Source organism: Argopecten irradians, chromosome 8 (genome assembly GCF_041381155.1).
Source record: "Argopecten irradians isolate NY chromosome 8, Ai_NY, whole genome shotgun sequence".
Classification (NCBI taxonomy): Eukaryota; Metazoa; Mollusca; class Bivalvia; order Pectinida; family Pectinidae; genus Argopecten; species Argopecten irradians.
The window spans coordinates 5,457,013-5,483,207 of record NC_091141.1 but is presented as its reverse complement, the minus strand read 5'-3'; the positions used below and the strand labels follow the sequence as shown (position 1 = coordinate 5,483,207).

General features: G+C 33.9%; 1 protein-coding gene across 2 annotated transcripts in view; it reads right to left on the bottom strand.

Moving 5' to 3' along the window:
- LOC138329170 (oxysterol-binding protein-related protein 11-like) overlaps nt 1–26,195 on the bottom strand; it is a 34,647-nt gene that overhangs the window by 4,173 nt on the left and 4,279 nt on the right. For both annotated transcript variants that reach the window (XM_069275959.1, XM_069275960.1), the window contains exons 2-21: nt 13,284–13,318; nt 10,950–11,055; nt 9,656–9,703; nt 9,334–9,415; nt 8,828–8,901; nt 8,303–8,451; nt 7,989–8,103; nt 7,605–7,646; nt 7,104–7,184; nt 6,171–6,232; nt 5,686–5,804; nt 3,951–4,087; nt 3,438–3,523; nt 3,236–3,317; nt 2,838–3,045; nt 2,393–2,503; nt 1,714–1,874; nt 1,219–1,338; nt 557–718; nt 23–88 (exon numbers count right to left, since the gene is read on the bottom strand). In XM_069275959.1, the coding sequence (XP_069132060.1) occupies nt 23–88; nt 557–718; nt 1,219–1,338; nt 1,714–1,874; nt 2,393–2,503; nt 2,838–3,045; nt 3,236–3,317; nt 3,438–3,523; nt 3,951–4,087; nt 5,686–5,804; nt 6,171–6,232; nt 7,104–7,184; nt 7,605–7,646; nt 7,989–8,103; nt 8,303–8,451; nt 8,828–8,901; nt 9,334–9,415; nt 9,656–9,703; nt 10,950–11,055; nt 13,284–13,318 (2,046 nt within the window). The remainder of the gene's footprint in view (nt 1–22; nt 89–556; nt 719–1,218; nt 1,339–1,713; nt 1,875–2,392; nt 2,504–2,837; nt 3,046–3,235; nt 3,318–3,437; nt 3,524–3,950; nt 4,088–5,685; nt 5,805–6,170; nt 6,233–7,103; nt 7,185–7,604; nt 7,647–7,988; nt 8,104–8,302; nt 8,452–8,827; nt 8,902–9,333; nt 9,416–9,655; nt 9,704–10,949; nt 11,056–13,283; nt 13,319–26,195) is intronic.

Sequence of the window (26,195 nt, the reverse complement as noted above, 5' to 3'; positions counted from 1 at the left end):
TAAGCCAAATATAAAATTGTACCTTTGTGGGGAAATCCGTGTTGGTTTCCTTCCTATGACGTTCTCCTTCTCTTTGTCTCTCCTCCAGCTAATCAACAAAGAAACAGCAATTACTTAATGGCATAAAAATCAATGTAACAACATTGTCAAATTAAATAACAACAAGAGATCCCAGAGGGATCTTGGCGCCCACCAAAGATTGATCTTTGTCTGACAATTGAAAGAGGGATCTTTTCTCTGTATTTCAGACTTCAACTATCAAAATCCAAAATGCAATATGCGCATCTAGGACCCTATTGGAGAACTTCCATATAAATTCTCAGAAACTTCAACTATCGAAATCCAAGATGGCTGCCTGGTGGCCATCTTGTTGACCGATCTGTCCCAAAATGCATTATGCACAACTAGGGCCCTAGGTTACCTTATTACTTAATTAGTAACAGAAGGACTGAATAAACATGTGACATGTGAACTATTTCTGTTATCCTTGCTGAAAAGACAACGGTATATTATAGTAGTTTATAGGCACTAGTAGCACTGTCTGAGGAATACTTACAAAGTGTTTATGTTCAGTTGCTGTATTCACATCTCCAACTCTGAGAGCGTTGGTAACATGCTCCCAGAGCTTACGGGATTCAAAGTCTCCCTGTTTAGTCAGCGGTCGAACTCTCTTCCTTAGTATATTTAGGTTATTCACATCGATAATCTTGGTTTCCCCCTTAACATTAAATGATGCAGTGGTAACTCTTTTGTTATCATATGTTAGAAATACAATAGAATCAGGACTAGAATCAGATGAAACTCCATTACAGTAAAACACGGTTATAAAGAACCTCTCAGGACCAACAAAATTGCTTCGCTATAAGCATAGTAGTTCATTATATACATCTTATAGGAATCTAGGAATAGGAAATTGATATATTATAAGTATGTAAGCATGTTTGAGATAAACACATTTACTTTATTTGAAACAGCATCATCATTATAATCAATTTGATTCAAGCAGTATTATTGGTTGGTTCTCCATTATTATAAGATATTCCTAGAAATATTGTTTTTTTTACAAAATTGAGTATTTATAATAGAATATTTTTTAACTAATAAATACAAAACAATGAGCAACTTTTCAATTATTTGCTCTTACTTTTGCTCACAAAATAATGACAGTAAGGGGGGTAACTCTGTAATATACAGACTGAATATTTGCTTGATGCTTACATTTGCATAGCTGAACTCGAGAATGTTGTTCCACTCTCCCTGAACTTTACAGGCCACTGTGCCCTGGTTACTATTCTTCACCTCTGCAGATACTCGATGGAGCTTGCCTCCATAGAATGGCTGTATAATAGATTATAAATAGTTATCAGTCAAATACTGTACCATATTCTACCAGCCCTTCTACCCTAGATATAAATGTTGAGATAATAAGGGGAGGTGGCTTATTGCTGAATATAGGGAGGACGCTTGTCGCAAATTGGGGCTTATTGCCAGTAGAGTATGGTTACAATAACGGTACCATGATAGCAGGATAAAATTACTGTAGATCATTATATTTCTGCATGGTATACAGTATTTTGCACACTTATACTTGTATTTGATACAATACGTAGATTGAATACATGTATTATGATACTTTGAACTTGGATAATCACACATTAAGTGATTTGCTCTTGGTACGGATTGACAAAATTTCTACAATTGTTATTTGCATACCTTGGTATGGAATGTGACATTGGCAACATAGTTGGTCTTTTGGCAGTTGATGGTAATTTTGTCCCCCATTTCAGCCCAAGGAACAGTGAGTATAGACCGGGCATAGGCACTGGGCATCATAAACACATACTCTTCATCATGTTGTAATAACTTCAAACAGACTGGAACCCAAAAAACACACTTGTTAAGATATATACCAATAACATAAAATAAATACTAAGTTGTCTTTTAATGGAGAAATGCATGTTTATCTTAATTACCTCGTGTTGCAAATAAGGTACAGAGATTTGCAAACTTACTGATTGTAATTGTTATAATATTTGACCCAACTAGTGCCCCCATTCCTATAAGTGCCCTTGCCCCCTCCTTTTTTTAAGTGCCTCAACATCACTTTACTCAAATTAAAAGCAGACTAAAACTGAAAACTGTGTAGTTCTCTATTTGATGTCTTTTGCAAATTGTTCAATTACTTTTGTACTTTATGAAATAATTATATATGAAAGTTTACCCCGTAGACCAATTTTGCTCCTATCAAGCCTTCTCATTTCTGGACATTTATGAGGTCAAATATAAAAGCTACTTGATACCTCTTTAAAAAATTCATGACCTTAATACATTGTTTATAATATAAGCATAATCATTGATCACCATGAGGAAGTTATGTGTAGACGTAACTCACTTTTTCCAACCATCTGTACGCCTATGGACATACCCATGAAGCGTGATTTGGTATATATGGAGGCATTCATGCACATTTGTTTTTCTGGGCACTCAAAATAAAAGGCAGAAACTGTAAAAACAATGTTTCATAACATTAAAAGCATTGGATGAACAGCTGGAGAAAACAAGAATTTGATTTTTGCTTGAAAGCACTACTGGAATGATTTACCATGAAACCACTAGGATTAAGTCAATAATTTGAAAATGCCATGAAATTAATTCAAATTGAATGGTGTGGAATTTTTTTCTAGACAATCAAGAAAATATCTTTAAAACAAACAGCAATTGAAAATTGTTTGCGATCATAATATCTTTGAAAATCAGGAGCAACACAAAAACTTTTCTAGAGATTCGACAATGATGGCTTTATATATTCACTTGACTTAATTTGCTTTGTACTTTACCTGGAGGGTGATGTGAGACCTGCTCAGCACAGAACGTTAACTGAACAGGCTTGTTACTGGTTTCACCATCTTTGTCATTTGTCTGGTTTTCCTTGTCAGGCGAGTCAGGTTTTGATTGGCTTGATTTATTGTTATTTTCTTGTAAGCGCCAAGAGCAGTGGAAAGTTTCTCCAATGATAGGATTATAAGGCTTTTTGGCAACAGACCCCTAAAGTGTAAAACAACAAAGAAATCATAATTTATACATGTATAGATAATAGGCAGAAACAATATTTAAGTCAGAATCAAGTGAAACAGTAGATTTTTTTTAAAGATAACCTTTGATTGGCAACTAACATCATATATATCATAATTTAGAACAAAAGGACCAAGATAGTTATAAATAAAAACAATATTACCTGTCTGGCTGCATGGAAAGAAGTGAGGTACCATTCGAGGACAGCAAGCATCCGAGACTCAGGGTCAGGCAGATCGGCAATTCTGTAAAGGATAATTGATATACTCAAACACTTTCAATTAACCGCCCTCACAGGATTGAAATGCTTTACATCCTCTGATATTCCATGATTTATCAAAATCTTTGAATCATTATTTACTCACTTGAGAAAGAAGTCAGGATGAGCCATACAGTCAGCAAACATTTCAAGTAAGGAACGGCGCTCCAGGATAAAGGTAGGAAGGACAACCTATTGTAATCAAGAACATGGTGTAATTATAATAATATAATACTATTTTATGTAGGATGATGTGTAGAAACTTACAAGTAATACTTTAATTGGATAAACACTGTTTATGGTATGGTCCACCAGTCACCGTAGCCCAATACTTTTTAACAAGGGATATTGGGAAGAACTTTAAGTTCAAATTATCCATTGCTTGGTTAACTACAATATATTAAAACACTATCATTGTTTTAATGTTACATGCAACCACAAAATATTTAATTTTGAAATTAAATTGAAGCTCAAAATAATGAAGGAATGTACACACTGAAAAGTATGGCATACAGTCAATTGAATTCAAAACAAATTTTGTTTTTTAATATTTCATGATAACTATAAGATACCCAATACAGCTTTGATATCTGTGGTGGTTGAGGATGATATGACTAACCTTGGTAAGATCCATGCCCAGTTTGAGCTGAGACAGGAGATGAAGGATAACACTTTTGTGCTCCTCCACCTCGTTACCGAGGTCTGTATCCTGGTAACTGGCGCTATCCTCTACTTCTTCATCATGGTTAATAGGACCTGATAAAACAGAAATGTAGGCTGGTCAGACAAATATTATATGTGTGGTCAATAGTACCTGATAAAACAGAAATGTAGGCTGGTCAGACAAATATTATACGTGTGGTCAATAGGACCTGATAAAACAGAAATGTAGGCTGGTCAGAAAAATATTATATGTGTGGTCAATAGGACCTGATAAAACAGAAATGTAGGCTGGTCAGACAAATATTATATGTGTGGTCAATAGTACCTGATAAAACAGAAATGTAGGCTGGTCAGAAAAATATTATATGTGTGGTCAAAAGGACCTGATAAAACAGAAATGTAGGCTGGTCAGACAAATATTATATGTGTGGTCAATCAAGACCTTATACATATATGATACATAAAATACAAAAGCTCGATGAGCATTCTTGTTTCCAAAGAAAATTGATTCATTTTTTTACAGGTATTGAAAGGATTTATTCAATCAATCAAAGAGTCTTAACTCTGCAAACTACTTTAATGCCAGTTAAAAGGGTCATAACTCTATGGCTGCCAAAAGTCACTCTGACTCTGCCCTAAATACAATCAACATCATACATGTACTTCTTATCAAGTTTGAAGGCAGGTAATTCATGATGTAACTGTATTGTTTAGAAACAAAGTCAGACAAACCCAATACAGAATCTACCACTATGATGAGAGGGGATTACAATGGGTTACATGTGAAGTGTTCCAAAACTATAATCAGCCATATTTAAGTGATAGGTGACAGTAAGTTTTTCATATATACATGATAGTGGGTATTGTCATAACACCACAAAACTTCAGTTGGCTCATTAAGAATCAAAGTAAAGATAACAAAAATATATGAGTGATTTGATAAAGGGATGGTGCATGAATAAAATTATGAAATCCATACTCAGGAACACAAAAGTACTATATGAAAGTGTAGAAATGAACAAAATACACTGAATATAAATTGGAAGCATGCAAAAATCAAAATCTCCATGTGTGTTAACATAGATTTTGTGATGCAGCCCTGAGTACCACGATAATGGTCAGTGCTTGTGGAATGTATTTTATGGTGGTCTATCCTATAACCTATTTAATGTAAGCTTGACACTCAGCACCATGTAACCTAGCTACTGACCATTGATGAAATCGCAATACATTATAGATGAAGTCAACATTCAGGGACTACCTGCCAACAACCACCAAAAATTGCAATGATGCCTGATGCAATTCTCATCTATCAGAGTTAGTTCCCTTCGTTTCACTTGGTCAGTAGTGAACATGAAATGAAGGGAAGTAACTCTGATAGGACAGAATCCCTGCTGCTGAAATAGGATTATGACCTTTGATCTAAGGCCATCCAGTAGACTCCTGAAAGTATGCTTTTGACTCTTAAAATTCAGATTTGACTCTTGAGTTTGAAGCACATGTCTATTTGTCACATGTTTTGACTTTTCAGATTTCTGAGAAATTGTGATTTTACTCCTGAATCTGCTAAATTTCAACTGGATGCCCTGCATCTAGGACAGAGTGAATTGAAAGGAAGTAACTTTGATAGCTTAGAATACCTGGTGCTAGTAAAGGGGTTCTGACCTTTGACCTATAATGTAAATACTTACCGTCCTGTACTTGATCAGGCAATGTGAAGGGCAGTGAGGTGGCCGAAGAGAAACTTCCTGTTGGGGAGGTTTTCCCCCCAGAACTGGTAGGTATGGGTATGGTCACATGGGAAGTATTACTGTGAGAAATTATTACAATATAATAGTACCTTTTAGTAATATATATCAAACAAGAAGTCTATTCATTCAACTTCTTCAAAAATTTAGGTTCATTTTTATAAGACCTAGCTATGAGTAGAGATAAATTTTGAAGTACATAATTAATAAATTTGTATACATGATTTTTGCATTTCTATTTTATTACAATCATTACTTGTCTGAATCAAAAACAGTTTTTATCCAGCAATTATTTTGTCCTCAATACCTGTCATGATTTTGATGATGATTCTGAACATGACTGACATTCCAAATCCTATTATTAAATAGTAAATATCTGTGCATACAGATGTTTATTTAGACAAGTGTTTTATGAGTAGAAGACTTACACTGGCTGAGGGTCGCCCCAGTTGATTGCAGTAGAGTTAGGGACAGGTTTGATGGAGGCTCCCTACGGAAGAGATCAAACATAACTGTCAGGAATGTTAAACACACTGTTCCACTCTAGGATAGAAATGTGTAACAAACCAGTGGAATTCTGGGAGTTTATACACAACTATAACCTGTTAGATAGAGGACGTCAATAGAATATTTTATTCAGGAATTATTTGTTGTACATACAAGTGACATGTTAACAAATCAACAGAATATTTCATTCAGGAATTATTTGTTGTACATATACGTGGCATGTTAACGAATCAACAATCTTGATAGTTACAAATCATTTTGATTCTGCTTGATGTTAATAAATGTAAACTCTACTTGGGGAAAATTCAAGTATATCATTTAAGCAGCAATGTTTGTTATTCTTGTACGATGTAGTGTTGGGGAAAAAAGTGCTAACTTTGATATCACCTGCTACAGACTGATTTTCATCAAATCTATTGTGCTTATTTCAGTTATGAATGATTTGGATCATTTCAAAAAGCATACAAATATTGTAAAAAAGTCTCCATTTTTATTGAAAAACAAAACAACTAACCTACACAATGTATTGTATTTAAAAGAAATAAAAAAACATAAATATTTACAATTGTACACATGCAAAGGAACACAAAACCACATTACATTCAAAGCTGGTACTGCAGAAATGATTTTAGAATAACCAGACAAATCATTCCAGAATTTTGTACTAAATGTCTTCTTTCATTCAAAGCAGACAAAGACTTATAAATAATTATAATTAGTATTAATCGTACTTTTATTTATTATTTTTGTCTTGTGGAAGATTTTGTCTTTAAAAAGTACCATAGAAATAAGAGGTAAAGACAAGACAAAAGGCATAAGGAGAGAGTTAGGACAACAACATGCCAACAACTTACCTGTCTCTGTTGTAACATCTTGAGGCACTGTGATAGACAGGTGAGTGTAGCATTGGACGTGGCCTTGATTAGCAGTACATCCTGTAACAGGCAGCCTTTAGATAAAGTCTCAATACATCTAGTCTGATTGGTTTTATTATGAACAACAATTACAAGTCCAAATACTGTACATTCGGTATTTATCAGAGAAAACATTTTGCTATGTATTAATATATATTTGCAATAAATGCACCTGTAAACTATTTGCAAAATTAGTTTCATATACACACCAAATATTATGCCTTCCATAAATTGTTCATGCTAAAACATCCTCTACGTAATTTAGCGTAAATTAACCAAAATTTACACATGAACAATTCTAATGAATACCAATACTCAGTAACCATACTAAGAGCTTTACATAATGTAACACAAAATATAGGTTGAAGCAAAATTAATGCTTTACATTATATTCCTACGTAACTATGAGAAAAGAAAATATTCACTAAAAATTAAACTTACCGGATCAAGCCCTGTAATTGTTTCTCCAGCAGCTGGGAGGTGCTACAAAAGTAAAGGATATCAAAAATCAAACTCATTTTACATATTTGTAAAAGATGTAATAGAGATACATGAGATACAGTGTATTTCTAAGAGAAACAATATTTTTTTTTTTTTTTTTTTTGTGTAAAGATTAACATAAATTGGCTATCTTCTTTTTCTGCACCACATTTCAAAAATAGAAAGTTTTAAAACATCTGACACAGATCTTTAAATTTTGAATTAGTACACAAATATACTTCATTTCCACTTGCAATGAAGAGTATGAAATTCAGTCAGGGAAAACTTCCTGTTAAAATGTAGGTGATTAAGACTAATTCATTCTGATAAAAATTGTCTACTTACATTAATTTTTTCGTTGAGTGTCTCTGAGTAGTCCTCTGCCTCTACAATGTATTCCTTGACCTCCCGGAAGGGGTCGAGGGTGTGAGGATGTGCTGCTGGGGCCTTACCATGTGACCTATAGAACAAAGCTACAACTTATAACATGTAAGATTTCCTCACTTTATCTGATTAGATATGCATCGTATATAACACAACAGCTTTCATCATTCTGGAAATATTTTAGCTGATATACAAATTTGTTTTAGTAATGATTCAATTAAAATTGAAAAATATTACCAGATTGCTGACTGGTTATTTAACAATACAATACAAACCTCGAAGCAACAGATTTTGTAGGTACTGCTATATCTTGATCTGCACGAACTGAGGGAGACTTTCTAGACCTGACAGGTACATGTCCCGTCTCATTTGGAGCTAAGTTCATAGACATGGACTTCACATCAGGCTTTTGTGCTGCAGAACTCTGTAATGTTAATTCGGATATATTGTGTTTCAATGCTAGTCTTCATAACTTTAATTAGTTTTCTACCTTTATAACGATTAGAATTGTCCGTGAATTTATGTAACTGATATATTCAAGAATTAGGCAAATTAGTACAGACCATTAAAATTATCCCTAATTTTATTGAAAACAAACAACCAAAAGTTGTGTGTTCTGTATTTATATAAGATTTCAGTATATTTTTATTAAACCGAGAGGTTTGGGGAACTTTTAATAATGCAAGCACTGTAGATATGTAGCCTGATAAAATATTCTCGCAATAGGTGATTAAAACACTGTTTAGCCAACAGAAAAACACAGCTCATACAGATAGAAACCCAGATGGATGCGTATTTACCATGTTGGCTGTGTGATACTCGGCAGTAGACCGTAACTTGTCAACCCAGTGTTGTCTTTCTTTGGCATCAGAGGCTGGCAATTAAAACATTTCAATTTCTATAGCCTACTTCATCATTTAAATCAAATGAGGATTAATGCTTTTGATGATGCAGGCAATATACATGGTGCATGTGACTACAAAACAATTATTTAACATAATTAATACATTTTTAACCAGATGTCCATTAAACTTGGTGTAATAGTCCACTCAATATTAATTGTTATCATATACTAAATTTCATCACACACTAAATGCAGTTAATTCATAAAGCCCTGTTAGCTAACCAATGTCATGATGCCTTGTTTCTGTGACATTCAGTTTGTGTAATAGTTATACAGCTGATCCATGTAAATATTATAGGATCAGCTTTGTTTGTTTTAACATTAAGTACCTTTTATTGATTTTACTGGTTTCGGATGCAAAATATTGTTCCGTAACCTCATTAAACAATAAAGTTTGAATACCTCTTAGTCTGTATAATTCGCCATTAGCAGCATTCACTGTAAATGTCTGAGAGTCCTCATCTGACGGTGAAATCACTGATGCCTGCAGAAAAATTAAAATGATCAACTAAGATTTGCAATCCTATCGATTCAATCATATCTACATTATAAATAATTCATCTATTTGGGCTGAAAATGTGTTATCGCCAAGCATATTGAAGAAGTGTCTTAATAGCATTCAGTCAACTTTATATTCAAAATTAAAATGTCTACGACATGTTTCTGTCAATATGGTTAATATTATTATTATTTATTATGAGAAATGTATTATGTGAATACGTACAGCCAGTTGAACATAGCCTCTAGGTCTCTGTTTTTTCTGTTCTTCTTTCTGAAAAAAAAATTGCAATATGTCAACTGTATTCTTTTTCAGCATTTAAAGAAATTAAAACTCATAATTATTTTATATGGATTAGGTATTAACTGTGATTAGAACCATTCTTATATTTAAATAAATATATAAAATTCATATACATGAAAAACATACCACAACATGTAAAACATACCAAAGAAAGAAATAATCTAAAAGTTCGAATCTAGAAATTATAAATTGGATATCCAGATAATCATGACCATACAGGTAATATGTTAGCAGGTCATGTACCAGTGTGTCTGTAGCCTCTACACCTACATGGCATTACATAGATAACCCCTAGATTAGATGAAAGCCATATAAATTTGATAGCAGACCCACCATTTATAACTCATTGGAGATTCCATAGATTAACATGTATGGTATACAACATGGCGAATACTGTCCACTAATATAAGATCTATTGTAAACTTTTAATAGACTGAAAGGCATACAGCAGACAGGCTGAACTAGGAGGCTATTATATATATGTGGGCGGGAAGACTTCCACATACAGCCATAATACTGTACGTCATTGTATTCTACGGATTTATGTCAATATAACCATATTAATTGCAGTTGCTTTGATATTTGAACATCACAATGCATCAATATTGATTAAATCTGACATGTTTAAATCTTGACAGCTGGGTAATTGTAACATGTGGGCTACCTAGAAACGGCTCAAACGCTATCGTAACAGAACTCTGGACCTATAGCAATGATATTAAAATCATCCTGCCAGTCATCTGAGAATGATACCAATTGTTTGAAAGACAAATTGGCCATTAGACAACTGAAGTCAATATTTGTAAACAAACCACACCATTTGAGGAACTTTCACTTTCAATACTTCTTTTAAATCTGAACTTCATTAAAATTGTACAGTGTGTTCCTAGTAAAATTGAATAAATTCTGAAAAGCAGTCACCATGCAAAAAGATACTCACACTTTTTAGTGTTAGCAATTCACTAATGGACGGACGACTAACACCATGGGATACATACAATTACATCAGACTTTTTAGACAAGCAAGATAGAGGAGCAGAACTCAAATTTAAATACAATATTTGGTATCCCATAAAAAGTTTATTCTAGATAAAACAATCAAGGAACTAGTGACCATGAGGATCAGATTATTATTTCATACATCAATTAAATAAAATTTGCAATGCATCATTATATTGATTTTATGATTACCAAGCATTAGATAATCAAGGCATACCTCAAAATACTCAAGCATGCCCGACTCAGGGTCAAGGACGAACCACCTGAACTGCCAGCCTTTGAAGGCATTAGTGTATTTATGCAGTTGGCCTTCCATTGGTTGTCTGTAAAATACCAAAGTTATGTATATTACAAACACACAACATAGAAATCATCACTCCACTACATATAGTTTTATATGACAAGTCATCACAACAGTTTATCAGTCTGATAGGAGGAGAAACTAAATACCAAGTAGGTATTCCAAGACACAGGGCTCGAATTTTACATTTTTTGCCACTTGCTAAAAATAGCAAGTGCCCTAAATTTGTACTTGCTAAAATATATTTTTACTTGTAATTAAATATTTGTATTCAAATTACTATTTTGTTATATATAAAATCATTTATTTTTGCATGATGATGTGAAGTGTATAGGTATATCAACAACATTATAATAAGAACTGTGTCCTCATATTTTCCATTAAAACAATTTTTCAAAATCATTTTGTCATTTTTACAGTTGTCCATAATAAAAACCACTTGCTGAAATATGCAAGTGCATATTTTTTTCACTTGCTATTCTGGTATATCTACTTGCGAAAAGCAAGTAAAATAGCCTGAAATTCGAGCCCTGGTCTTTGCATATTAAAGAGTAACATCCCTTGCGGGTAGGTATCTATAGTGACCGACGTCATTACTTTGCATTCTAAACTCACACTGTTTTCTCTGAAAAGTATGATGTTACGCTCGTAAACACATGACATCACAATCAATACCTATCCACAAGAGTAGATATAACTCTGTAACATACAAATACAGAATAAGGTCAGCCACTCCATCTAGAATACATCAAACCGACAATAACACTTAGAATCAAGTTAACGGTGACCTCAGGTGGATTCCACTTAAAATGTTACCACTGCACACAGCTAGACTACACAGCAGCCTAATTAAATAATGATATCTCAACATACCACCTCAGATCCATTAGCCATAGCTTTACCAATCTGATCCAGTTTATGATATGTTACCTAAATGATTACATATCCAAGTAAAAAGTATGTAAAATCCCAACTTTGCACCAATGGTCAGCCTAGATACAAGTCCGATTGTTTCTGAGTCCGATTGTTTCTGTGTCAATTTTAACTGTATATTCACAACCTTCCAAATTCACATTTTCACTACCTAATACAAAGAGTCTACTAAATGTTAAAACAACTAGATTATGGTTTCCACATTAATGTTTCCCTAGAACGCTAACATTTGACAGCTGATATGTACCCTATACTGGTACATATGCATACTTTTGAAGGAATCTGACTCTCCTAGCTTCTGAATATAGAACTTGTACAGTTGTTTGTCATAAGATATATATCCGCTCTTATTAATTGGAAGGAAGTCTGTTCTCATACTTAATATGTACTGCAAATGCAACAACGTCCCCAACAAGTTCACTTCTAATTAGTGCACTAGCTGCCAATTAGTCAGTAGGAACTCTGACTAAAATGACAATTACTATCAAAATGCTTATGCTTGAGCTCGTTATTATTTAAAGTTTTAAAATTTATAGAATGATGTTTGAAAATCAGGTAGAAAAAAATCAAAGATAAAAAAATACAATTTAGAAATTCAGGTAAAAGATTAAAAAAAACTGTTCTACTGTGGAAAAGATACACTATTTGAAGAGGCCTTCATTGATTAAAGGTCAGTTGATTGAGAATTTACATTATTTGGCAATACAGATGTACACCTATAATTTGGCAATGTGAACTTATACTTTAGTCATTACAAGGAGGTTCTTCAGACTCAACTTCATTCTTATAATTACTGTCAGAAAATACTTCAGTTTTTGGTGTGAAAATATTTATATTTATTAGTTAATTGATTGCAATACTTGCAATTGGGACTCTACCTTTGAATGACCTAGCTTTATCTCTCTCACCTTAGATTATGTCCCTTTATATCTCATATTTTATAAACAATTTAAAAGGATTTTTATGGTAATGTTTCATACAGTTCTACAGCTAGGAGCTTTAACATATTATAAGTGTCTAACTCTAAATTATTAATAAAATACAATGTATAAACATCTCATTGTTTTGTAAAACAATATGTATGATCTTATTCGATTACAAACCAACACATTTCTTTCCAAATATCAAACAAACATCAAGTCTGCTGGATATAGTATATGACCCTGGCTGAACATGATATACAGTTCCCCAATAAACAATTTAACATGTACGGTAGCTGATATGAATCCCTGAGGTGCCCTTGTCAACATGCATGGAGAACATTTCGCTACTTGTCAACTATATACTAGGACAGACACAAACAATCAGTGGACTTACCTCATATGTTTTGTTCCCTCCACCTCTTCATAATCCTTCAAAGAAATGAAGAATACATTTTACAAAAAAATTTATGTTACAATACTAATATCCTGAAATCCAACCTCCGGCTACAGATAAATTAAAGCTATAATATATACTGTAAAGTATCATCCTATTTTAGGGAAACTTTTCTGAGAACATGAATTATAGATGAGTATACATTGCACACATTTGATACTGTTCTGCAGTCACACGGACTTTGCGATGCGGTACCCAGCACATATCATTGTTTGATATGTCCCAGATCAATACACATTATTTGGATTACCTCCATATGTGGTATTGTAGGGGGATGTACCCCGGCCTTACATCGCACGGGATCAATAAACAATGCACACCCTTGTTTGGTCTGGCAGACAAAGGAAAACTTCAATCAACACAATCATGTCTTCACCCACTACATCACTGAGCTGAAGATAAATCGTCTCATCTTACTTCTTAAATGTTAAGATACATAATGTGCAATTTGAAAATCAGATTAAATCAAAGTACTGTAAGTACTGAAGGAGGTGTTATTCAAAATCATGAAAAAGACATGTAATTTTCACAATTTCAAAACTATATGGTATTTTGTTAATTAAGATAAAGCATAGAACAGCTTCCTCAAAGTCCATGCACATACCGGTATTCTCCAATGATCTTATCCCAAAGGAAGTGTTCAATGCTGCAAATTATGGCAAACATTGCATCAGGTTTCTTAAGTTAACTGTCATGCTTTATATTTTCTAGACGTAATGTTTGAAATAAATTCCATGACAAAATATCTATAAGTAACAGTTTTGCCTTTTACTAATACTGCACTAGGCTTTTCCGTCGGTTGTTTTATACTTGAAATACTTCACCAGTCATATATACTGACCTTTTCTACCATCTGTTTTCATAACCATGCCCTTTTAAGTCTTTCGCTAAACTCCTTGGATGTTTCTATACCTTTGTTATTTTTATATATACATTACAAAGATTCATTGTGATTGAAAGAAAATACAATGGTTCAATAGAACGCATTGGTCACTTGCTACCTGGTATTTTCGATCTATTAATGCTACCATCTAAGTATAAGATCCAAAGGACAATGGTCAATATACTGTATAAAAAGTCATGAATATAAAAATACATGTACTAGGTTTTTTTTAATTCATACAAGGTCACATATAAGGACAAAGTTGGATTCACTTAAAGAGACATGAACCTAAATAAATTGTAAAATTGAGTAAAATATATATTTAAGACGCATCAGATACCTTACGAAGTAAAATGTATCAAATGATTATAATGGAAATTCCATCTCTCTGTATTTTGAACCGGCCCGGTCGAATTTTGCAGACTGCAGTGTGATAAAAAAGTAGTGTTGAACTTTAGTGACCTCCCAAATGCACTGCATAAATTAAATGAACGTAAACAAAATGGTGGGTCGAAAACGTGGGTGAAGCTAACACAAACGAATTTCGATAGAAAACAGAGTATATCAAGAGTCAGTAACGTGCGCGATTGGGAAAGTAGGTACATATAAATGGATCGTTGTAATGCAAGAGACAGAAGCAACTTTCCAGTTAATACTTGCGTGATGTACATATATGTGCAATTAAGTCAAGAACCTCCCCGTCATATGAAAAGTCTCGTTTGAATTCTGACTTATCATTGAAGTACGCTAAATACAAATTGTTTTATTACTAATATTAACAAATATGGCTTCTACTTCATATGTCAACGATCGTAAATTAGAAAATCGATCAACTTAAAATGTGGAAAACTAATATTCATTATCGTGTCAGCAAGTTTGTTGTTCATTATAATCTCGCTTTCGACCAGGTTTCGTTTTTGTGTTCCCAAAATAGAATATGACGGTCTATTTTTATCATTTTTGGGGTAGGTATTCCCCACATTTTCCTGTCGTTTTAGATAACCAATCATTGTAATAAAATATTCAAGAAACATCTGAAAACCATATCTGAGCATACAGAACAACTTATTTTAGGTTCATGTCCCTTTAATACCAGTCCTCTTAGCTATAATATTGACAGGAAGTTGTTACAAATAGCTTATTTGAACCCCGTGACTTTGACCCCGTGACTTTGAATAAAGGTCAATGCATTTGATTCAATTTTTGGACATACTTTAAAGCCCCATTCTTTGTATTAAATTTTACAGTTCTAATAATGTATAAGATCATCTGCACTAATGACAAGAAGTCAGTTCAAAGTATTTGGCTATTTTATTCATCCCCTGCAGTCTAATTCAATGGGTTTAATCAGAGATATTCCGAAACGTTTGTTTTCGCGAAAAATTTGAATATTAATACGTATCGGGATACCTCTGACTAAACCCATTGAATTACATTGCAGGGGAAGTCACTCTAATCGCTCTTCACTAGAACGTTGCTTTCGATGTCACAAGTCAGAAAGCGCCGGTAATTTTGGATTAAAATATTGCGTTTGAATATATAGACATCGTTTATATGCTTTTGCATGGTATGTATGTGATTATGGATTATCGGAGGACTGATGCGTGACTATGACTCTAGGAAAAAAGGTATACTATTGTGAAAAAAAATAACTTTAATCGAGGTGGGGGTAAAAAATCCAATATGGCGACTGTCGTCCCTTTCTCTGTTTTATAGTAAATATCCCGATTTTTAAATAATTTTTCAAATCTCGTATTTTTTGGAAAATATCCAAAGGCCTGTCATATATACTCATCAGTCCATCCTCCAAATACAAAAAAAAATGTATGACAACGTCCATTTCCATTGAGTTGGCCCCCTGTGGCCATTTCCTCTCAAAATTCGTTCTTTAAGGCCTATGGAAGCTATGATATCTATTTACAATAAGCTAGGTGACTATAGTGTATCACATTAAATCATATAAATGATTTGGTTTTGTAATCGCAAGGATACATACTGCGGAAGATAGGATTGTGTTTACTTCATCTCGCACTTCAGCTGAAGAAATATAAACAACCTGATAGAACAGTTACCGTAATGTAAGCTACCGTGATGTAAACGTTGACTATAACTGTTACAACATAACTGTAGATATTTAATTTTGGAAAAAATATTGCAGTTTTTCCCCCAGTCATGGTTGCAGAAACTGTCGCCCCCCATGCGTCAAGTAGAATGAATACCGGCGATATAAAAACACATTTAGGGTACTGATGAAGTGAATCGGATTGCTTTTGCTAATAATCAAGTTTATTATTTACAATCAGATTCAAATTTTATAAGCAAATAGACTACAATACTAGATCTAGCACTACGCTTGTACTAGACACTGGCCGGTTCACTGTTATAAGTCAGAAGTCAAATATTTATATAATACCGTATTTCCCGGAGAATAAGTTGCGACTTTTCCCCCCTTAAATTCGGGATCGCTACCTATACACCAGTGAGACTTATCTGTGGACGAAAACCAAAATCTGACGATGTTTTTGAATTATTTCTACGTCATGATCCACACGTGAAAATCGTAAGTTTTACTCGCCGCTTTAGTAAAGTTATACATCATAAAAAAATCGCCGTAAAAGTGTTTAAAAGATATAATATGTAATGAAAATATAATAAAGATGACAATAATTACGTACCAAATGCATTTTCAATCGTACAATTGTTTAATTCACGGAAAAAACGGCCAACTGAAGCGTGGTTGTTTACTATCACAACACAATGGCGGACTGAACTCGCTATCGATTTTCTGTGGGTTTGTTATCGAGATAATAATATTTAAACGTCAAAAATGATCAAATATCAAATTAAAGGTTTAATATATTATTTAAATATTATGTTTGGACAAGAAATGTTCGCAGACACCAAGAAAATGGTCTTCTGAATGACTGCTAACTTGCACACGTCTTACACAGTTATATGTCAACAGGTGTATTTCCCGGAATCCTGTCGTCGTGATATCAATGAAATAATCAGCAATCAAGTTATACATGTAAATAACATGTAATATAGAACATAATATCAATTTTATAAGCATCCCACTGTCGTAAAAAGCATCTTTTAATCAATCTCTGCAGCGTCAAACCCCACGACGTCATATCCGGAAGTTTACAAAAATAAAAGCTTGGGTATTGCATTATGGATCAGCTTACACTCTAAACAAAGTCGATAATACAGTAACTCTTTACACAAAGACATATTTTATACACATGATATATCAAAATAAAGATATAATACACTTCTATGCGAACTGAAGACAGTATCTTAAACCGGCGTATTGAAATGTTAGCGAGAGTAAGCATGAATTCGAACTTGCAAATGTATTACACATGTGTCTTTCCCGGAATTCTGTCCCCGTGATTTTAATGAAATACTCCAATCAACTTTATAAACGGAAATAACGTGTAATATTAAATATAATATCGACAATATAGACATCACACAGTCGTATAAAAATCATTTAATCGATCTCTGCAGTGACAAACACCACGAGGTCATATTCCGAAGTTTGCAAAAATAAGGCTACGGTAATGCATAATGCGATAGGCCTACGCCGTCACTCTAAACGAAGTCAAATTTAGGTTACGATGCTAATCTTGATAATACATTAAACTATTACACAACCATATGTTTGATACACAAACTATATCAAGATAGTGATACAATACAATCCTATTCATAATGAAGACTGTATTTTAACCGGCTTACTGACATACGAACGAGAGTAAGCGTGGATTCGTACGGCCGCCATGTTTGTTTACACACAAGTAGGCTTACGTAATGGCAGAGTAAACACCAAACAGCAACATGATCAAATCCATTTTTACTCAAGATATTCACATCATTGTGAGTGTTATTTGTTATTTATTTCTATTAAATTTACAGACAGTTTTAGTTAGTCTAATCAATCGATAATCATTACCGTATACGTACTTCATCAGAGATCCGTCAGAGATCGATCATACAAATCAAGGATTTATAAGTGAGATCTGATATACGTCCTTGTACAAATGTATGTACTCAAACGTGGGTAACATGAATATTGGGGGAAAATAAATTGATGATCCTGTTGATACATAAAACTAGATAAGCCAAATAAAAAAAAGTATGTGTAGCAAATGTGAAGCATGCGAGAACAGGCAATCCCTGACAGTTCTTGACCTCTGTGCAATACACAACGTTACAATACACAGTGTAAAAGTTATCTCCCGTAGTTACGAAGATTGCCGATAGGATTACCAAGGTATAGTGTTCCGGTTATATTGAGAAACCTGAGTGATTTTATAATGGAAGGTGTATACACACCTCCATAAAAATTTCAAACTAAGAAGAACATAACGAAGAAATAATCTGCAGCATGATGTATGGTGAGACACATCAACTTGTACATCTCCTACCAGTGCTTTCTTGTGTAACAAACCTGTAAACTGGCCTGTGATTCATTGTTACCATTAATTATATATATACATGTACATACATGGCCTGATAATGAAAGTAAAGCATTCTTCCATGTGTCATGTGTCTAAACCCTAGTGTTTGACAATTAATTTCACACACTGTAGACACAACACCACATAATTAAACAGTATATTATGTGTATACAATATACACAGGCAAGTTGAACCAGTTAATTAAACCATATTTTGAATAAATAGGTCGCTCTGCAAATATCTTGAGTTGAGATAAGTACAGTGATATATTTATCTTAAATTCAGAATCCATATACATGTACCAGGTACTTGCATATATACCGTATTTGTCCAAATATGCAAAATTGAAGTAACTCAGGGAATAAATTTAGACTTGCCTTTCATAGAATTATTATACAAATTAGCCATCATTCATGATCAATTTGCAAAAGAAATTGGTAACAAAACAATCAAAGTTTTCATATTTTCAGTCTGCATTTCATTCAAAGTACCGACCCAATAAGCGCCGAGGCCTCATTCCCAACTGCCAGGGCATATATATACAGATCAAAATTGTATAGGTTTGCAATAATTAGGAATGTGGACGCTTACAAAAGTCAAATACAGTACACGAAGAAGAAATTTGATACTGCACATTTATCAGAAACAAGATGATAAAGATGTAATGTGCTAGTTTCTGTTGCAATAACCTATTAAAAAGGAATTATATACATTCAGTAACCAATTAAGTCTTAATATTTGAATACAGAAAAAAAAAATTATTGAATATTTTACTTTGTCATGTTTGTCATGTGTACTTGGTCTATTGAAATTTGAAATCTTAATTTGGCATATTAAAGAATTATCTCCCTTGCGGATATGGGTATCCACTGTCCGTTTTTGTAAGTCCAACTGCCCCACTAGCCTAGACAGTATTGGTGCAATATGCCATCCAAATTTTTATTTTCAGTTTTTCAGTGGTCTTCGACCACAGGACCAGTGGTAGCATCAACTAATGGCTAGCTGTGCTTTTGTAAGTATTTTGGCTGCAACCCCTGGGAAGATTGAGGACTAGTGATTTTGACAAACATAATTTTCATATCCATACACTGTTTATTATATAAAGGTCTGCCAACTATCAATGTAAGGAGCAGAAATCTAAAATCTGCTCCAATCTTGGGAGGGTATAACGAGCTTCTGACTGAAGACCAGATAGGACAACATTGAAGACAGAGAAGCATAAATCACTGCTAATGAACTACACCTCCAAAAAATTGTATTGGAATAAATGAGTAGAGTATAGTACAATATTGTTCTGGTTAATGGATAGTTTTCCTACCATAACAGTCAGGCAATCATCTACAGAGCAGCAACGTTTAACTGTAAAGATAAGTCTATACCTCATGGTACTGTTATAACTAATCCTCCATGTCATTAACACCTTATGCTACTGATTACACCCCAAACATCTTCAATAATTAACGGTGTACTGGGCTCATCACAGCAAGATCAGAAGTCGATCATTGATCTCTTCCCAAGGAATCAGGTGCAAATCAGAGGTATTCTAAAGCTCCCGCAGTCTTCTTATAATGGTCAAATAACAAGAAACTTCAAAACTCCTAGCAATTAAACATATTATGATATCATCAGAAGCAGTGACAGCTAACTTTTGTTTTTATATCATGACAGAAAACACCACTACAATTCTGTATTTGAGCCATATATGCATATTCTGTCCCCGATAAATGGTAATTAAACCCTATCTCTGTATATTAATTATCATCAGCATCAACATTAAGTGGTCCATACATATCAACAAGATCGCCAATCACTGAAACTGGACTTTATTCCTGGAAATTAAAATACTGTTGATCATATATAGTGTTCATCCAATCAAGTCTGACAGAGGCTTAGTCTGCTCCATCATTGTCTATGCGACAGTCGTATGGGATCCAGCTACAGAAGAAATCTGAAGGCTGTGTGTTCGTACCAACTCCAGAAAACTGTACAAAAATTAATGTAACGCTGCCAGATTTATCATGAATGACTACAGTTGATACACCAATGTTTCAGAAATTGATAATAGAGCTCTTGTGGGAATCATTTCAAAAATGATGTAGAAACCAACACCTACCACTCTTGTAAAATATCATTAATGGGCTGGTGGCTAATCCCTGGCAACAACATACACTCAGGAATGAAACTTATTGCAATGTATGTAATATTGAAATATACAAGAACTCATTTATCCCAGCCATCAATCATCGCTATCATCATTATCATCATTTTTTATATAATCATCATCATCATCATAATCATCACCATTATCAACCATTCAATGATCATTACCAGCATAATCATCAACCATTAATGATAATTACCATCATCAACCATCGGCTGATTGGGTGGTGTAGTGGTTAAGCCACTCGTCTTTCACCTAGCCGGCCGGGGGGGATTAGTAAAATCTTTTCTTGCCTTTTTGCGCCAGTCATTTCATCTGGTCATATATTCACTTGTGCGCTTAACAACAGCCACGTTATATATAAAGCGACGATAGGACGCAGATTCATTTGGGGAATTTCCCAGTTTGATCAGTATCAATAGTTAGATATGACAACTAAAAATAAACGAAAACAACAGACTAGCCTAGCTAGGGTTTTTTTCCAAAATAAAAAGCCCCATATTTAGGGTTAGGGTTTGATTGATTGATTGATCATATTTAGGGTGAGATGTGATCTAATTATTACTCAGGAGAGGGGTAATTACCGTTGGTAACCATGACAACCTGCAATAGAATGTAAAGATAATTATATAATTATGGTGATCCGTGTGACCTGACAGAGAAAGCAGTCTTTATACACACAGAATATTGTTTCAAAAGTAATCTTACATCGCCGACTATATTAAAGATCAATCAACCCTCCATTCGTCTTGTATTTATCTTGCCACATTCTCCTCTTTTTTTGACTAGGTCAATGTTAATAATGACCAATTGAATTGTATACAATAATAAAAATAACCGTTGTAATCTATTCTTCTATCCATCAGTAGCCATTCTCGGCCCCGGCGTCATCGCTATACCACGGGACCTCTACACTCTGGAAATAAAAAGAAAACATAATAAGAAATGTAAAATTAACATGACTGGTTAATTTCTTATCGTCAAGCCAGCAATACATTATGTATTCTGTTAAGTATCCAACGATAAAGCAGCTTGGTAAAATCACATAGTATTTTCTTATCATATTCGTAAAAATTACGGTTATATTACCAGTAGTAAAGTTATGTTACGAGTTGTAAAGTAAATTACGACTTTTTCTCAAGCCTGGCCCGGAGGCTATATTCTTGACCGGGAGTTGTGAAGACTCCTGCTGTGAGACCATGCCTCGCTTGCACAGCTACTTTACCTGTGTCCCACCGGCTAACTGATCGGTCAACGTCCCAATATTCTTACTGTAGGCATTTCTTGTTTATTTGTTTATATTCAATAAAGGCATTTTTTCAGAAATATCGAGTAGTTCAAGTCGCATAATATATATTTCGTCTTCATGTCCAGCAAGTTTTCGTTTCTACAAACTTAACGTAAATACGATTGATTTTCAGTAAAACGTTCATATGTTTCATTTAAAATATTAATTTCAACACAAGACGATACATACATCATGAGAATATAGTACCAAACAGGTAGCGAGTTGTCCTAATTAAAAGTGTGTATAACCAGAGACATACATAATTTATTTATCTACGTCTCTGTTATATTATGTGTACGTCTCTGGAATAACTCACGGGGAAAATCACAACCATTGTAAACTAAATCACAACCAGTGTTAACTAAGTAAAGTACCTTGCCGCGGGCAAAACGTTACGAAGACAATGAGGGATCACACATACTGATAGCAGGGAAAGCCCACCTGTTGTTTGATTGACAGCCACAGGTACGCTAATTAGTAATTGATCCATGTCACTGCGACTCACAGGTAAGTGCCCGAGCAATTTTATTCTGATTCTTTTACAAAAACCTCTTTTCTCTTACCTGATATACTACCATTAATTATACACCGACAATCGGTAGTTCACGCTGGGATTTGGCAGTTTTATTTAGTTCAAAGCAACAACAAGACAATACTTCAGTTTAATTTCGAAATAAATTTTATTCAGATTCTTTTACAAAAACTTTACTTCTCTTACCTGATATACTACCATTTCTTATACCCCGGTAATCGGTAGTTCACGCATGGATTTGGCAGTTTTATTTAGTTACAAACAACAAGACAATACTTTAATTCCGGAATGAATTTTATTCTGATTCTTTTACAATAACTTCACTTCTCTTACCTGATATACTACCATTAATTATACCCCGATAATCGTAGTTCAAGCTGGGATTTGGCATTTTTATTTAGTTACAAAAACAACAACAACACAACACTTTTGATTAATTCCGGAAAGAATTTTATTCAGATCCTTTTACAAAAACTTCAATTCTCTTACCTGATATACTACCATTACTTATACCCCGATAATCGGTAGTTCAAGCTGGGATTTGGCATTTTTATTTTGTTACAAACAACATCAAGACAATACTTCAGTTTAATTACGGAATGAATTTTATTCAAATCCTTTTAAAAAAACTTCACTCCTTTTACCCGATATACTACCATTTCTTATAACCCGACAATCAGTAGTTCACGCTGGGATTTGGCATTTTTATTTAGTTAGAAACAACAGCAAGACAATACTTCTGTTTAATTACGGAATGAATTGTATTCAAATCCTTTTACAAAAACTTCTTTTCTCTTACCTGATATACTACCATTAATTACACCCCGGCAATCGGTAGTTCACGCTGGGATTTAGTAATTTTACTTATTTACAAACAACAACACAATACTTCTGTTTAATTCCGGAAAGAATTTTATTCAGATTCTTTTACAAAAACTTTACTTCTCTTACCTGATATACTACCATTTCTTATACCCCGGTAATCGGTAGTTCACGCATGGATTTGGCAGTTTTATTTAGTTACAAACAACAAGACAATACCTTAATTCCGGAATGAATTTTATTCTGATTCTTTTACAATAACTTCACTTCTCTTACCTGATATACTACCATTAATTATACCCCGATAATCGGTAGTTCAAGCTGGGATTTGGCATTTTTATTTAGTTACAAACAACAACAACAAGACAATACTTCAGTTTAATTACGGAATGAATTTTATTCAAATCCTTTTACAAAAACTTCACTCCTTTTACCCGATATACTACCATTTCTTATATCGCGACAATCGGTAGTTCACGTTCGGATTTGGCATTTTTATTTAGTTACAAACAACAAGAAGACAATACTTCTGTTTAATTACGGAATGAATTTTATTCAGATCCTTTTACAAAAACTTCACTCCTTTTACCTGATATATTTCCATGATTTATGCCCCGGATATCGGTAGTTCACACTGGGATTTCTGGGCAGTTTTATTTATTTACAAACAACAACAAGACAATGCTTCAGTTTTCGGAATGAATTTTATTCAGATTAAGTTACAAAAACTTCACTTCTCTTACCTGATTAAATACAGTACCATTACTTATACCCTGCAACCGGTAGTTCACACTGGAATTTTGCAATTGTAATGGGAAAAAAAAACAATAGCAAGACAACATATCTGTTTCAGAATGATTTAATTTGAGATTAATTTAACAAGCTTCACTCCATTCACCTGACATACTACCATGACAGATTGATGTCTCGGTAACCGGTAGCTCATGCTGGGACCTGGCACTTGGCCAGTTCTGGCTAGCTGAAACACAGGTAAGCCGTGCGTTCAGCCGTGACCGACCCTGGCAGGAGGCCAGTACCTAATCGACGGTGACTGCTGGCAGGGAGGCAATATCTTCAGCGACAACTCTGAATTTTAGATGACATTTGTCTGAATTTTAGATTACATTTGTCTGAATTTTAGGTGACTTGTCTGAATTTAAAAAAACGTATCTGAATCTTCAGATTTTGTCTGAATATAATAAAACTAGTCTGATTCCACAAGGAAAGTCTGAATAATTCAGATAAAACGTAGTAATTTCAGACTTTACTATCTCCTAGTGAGATGAGTATACATTGCACACATTTGATACTGTTCTGCAGTCACACGGACTTTGCGATGCGGTACGTACCCAGCACATATCATTGTTTGATATGTCCCAGATCAATACACATTATTTGGATTACCTCCATATGTGGTATTGTAGGGGGATGTACCCCGGCCTTACATCGCACGGGATCAATAAACAATGCACACCCTTGTTTGGTCTGGCAGACAAAGGAAAACTTCAATCAACACAATCATGTCTTCACCCACTACATCACTGAGCTGAAGATAAATCGTCTCATCTTACTTCTTAAATGTTAAGATACATAATGTGCAATTTGAAAATCAGATTAAAAAATTTCAAACTAAGAAGAACATAACGAAGAAATAATCTGCAGCATGATGTATGGTGAGACACATCAACTTGTACATCTCCTACCAGTGCTTTCTTGTGTAACAAACCTGTAAACTGGCCTGTGATTCATTGTTACCATTAATTATATATATACATGTACATACATGGCCTGATAATGAAAGTAAAGCATTCTTCCATGTGTCATGTGTCTAAACCCTAGTGTTTGACAATTAATTTCACACACTGTAGACACAACACCACATAATTAAACAGTATATTATGTGTATACAATATACACAGGCAAGTTGAACCAGTTAATTAAACCATATTTTGAATAAATAGGTCGCTCTGCAAATATCTTGAGTTGAGATAAGTACAGTGATATATTTATCTTAAATTCAGAATCCATATACATGTACCAGGTACTTGCATATATACCGTATTTGTCCAAATACGCAAAATTGAAGTAACTCAGGGAATAAATTTGGACTTGCCTTTCATAGAATTATTATACAAATTAGCCATCATTCAATTTGCAAAAGAAATTGGTAACAAAACAATCAAAGTTTTCATATTTTCAGTCTGCATTTCATTCAAAGTACCGACCCAATAAGCGCCGAGGCCTCATTCCCAACTGCCAGGGCATATATATACAGATCAAAATTGTATAGGTTTGCAATAATTAGGAATGTGGACGCTTACTGAGTCAAATACAGTACATGAAGAAGAAATTTGATACTGCACATTTATCAGAAACAAGATGATAAAGATGTAATGTGCTAGTTTCTGTTGCAATAACCTATTAAAAAGGAATTATATACATTCAGTAACCAATTAAGTCTTAATATTTGAATACAGAAAAAAAAATTATTGAATATTTTACTTTGTCATGTGTACTTGGTCTATTGAAATTTGAAATCTTAATTTGGCATATTAAAGAATTATCTCCCTTGCGGATATGGGTATCCACTGTCCGTTTTTGTAAGTCCAACTGCCCCACTAGCCTAGACAGTATTGGTGCAATATGCCATCCAAATTTTTATTTTCAGTTTTTCAGTGGTCTTCGACCACAGGACCAGTG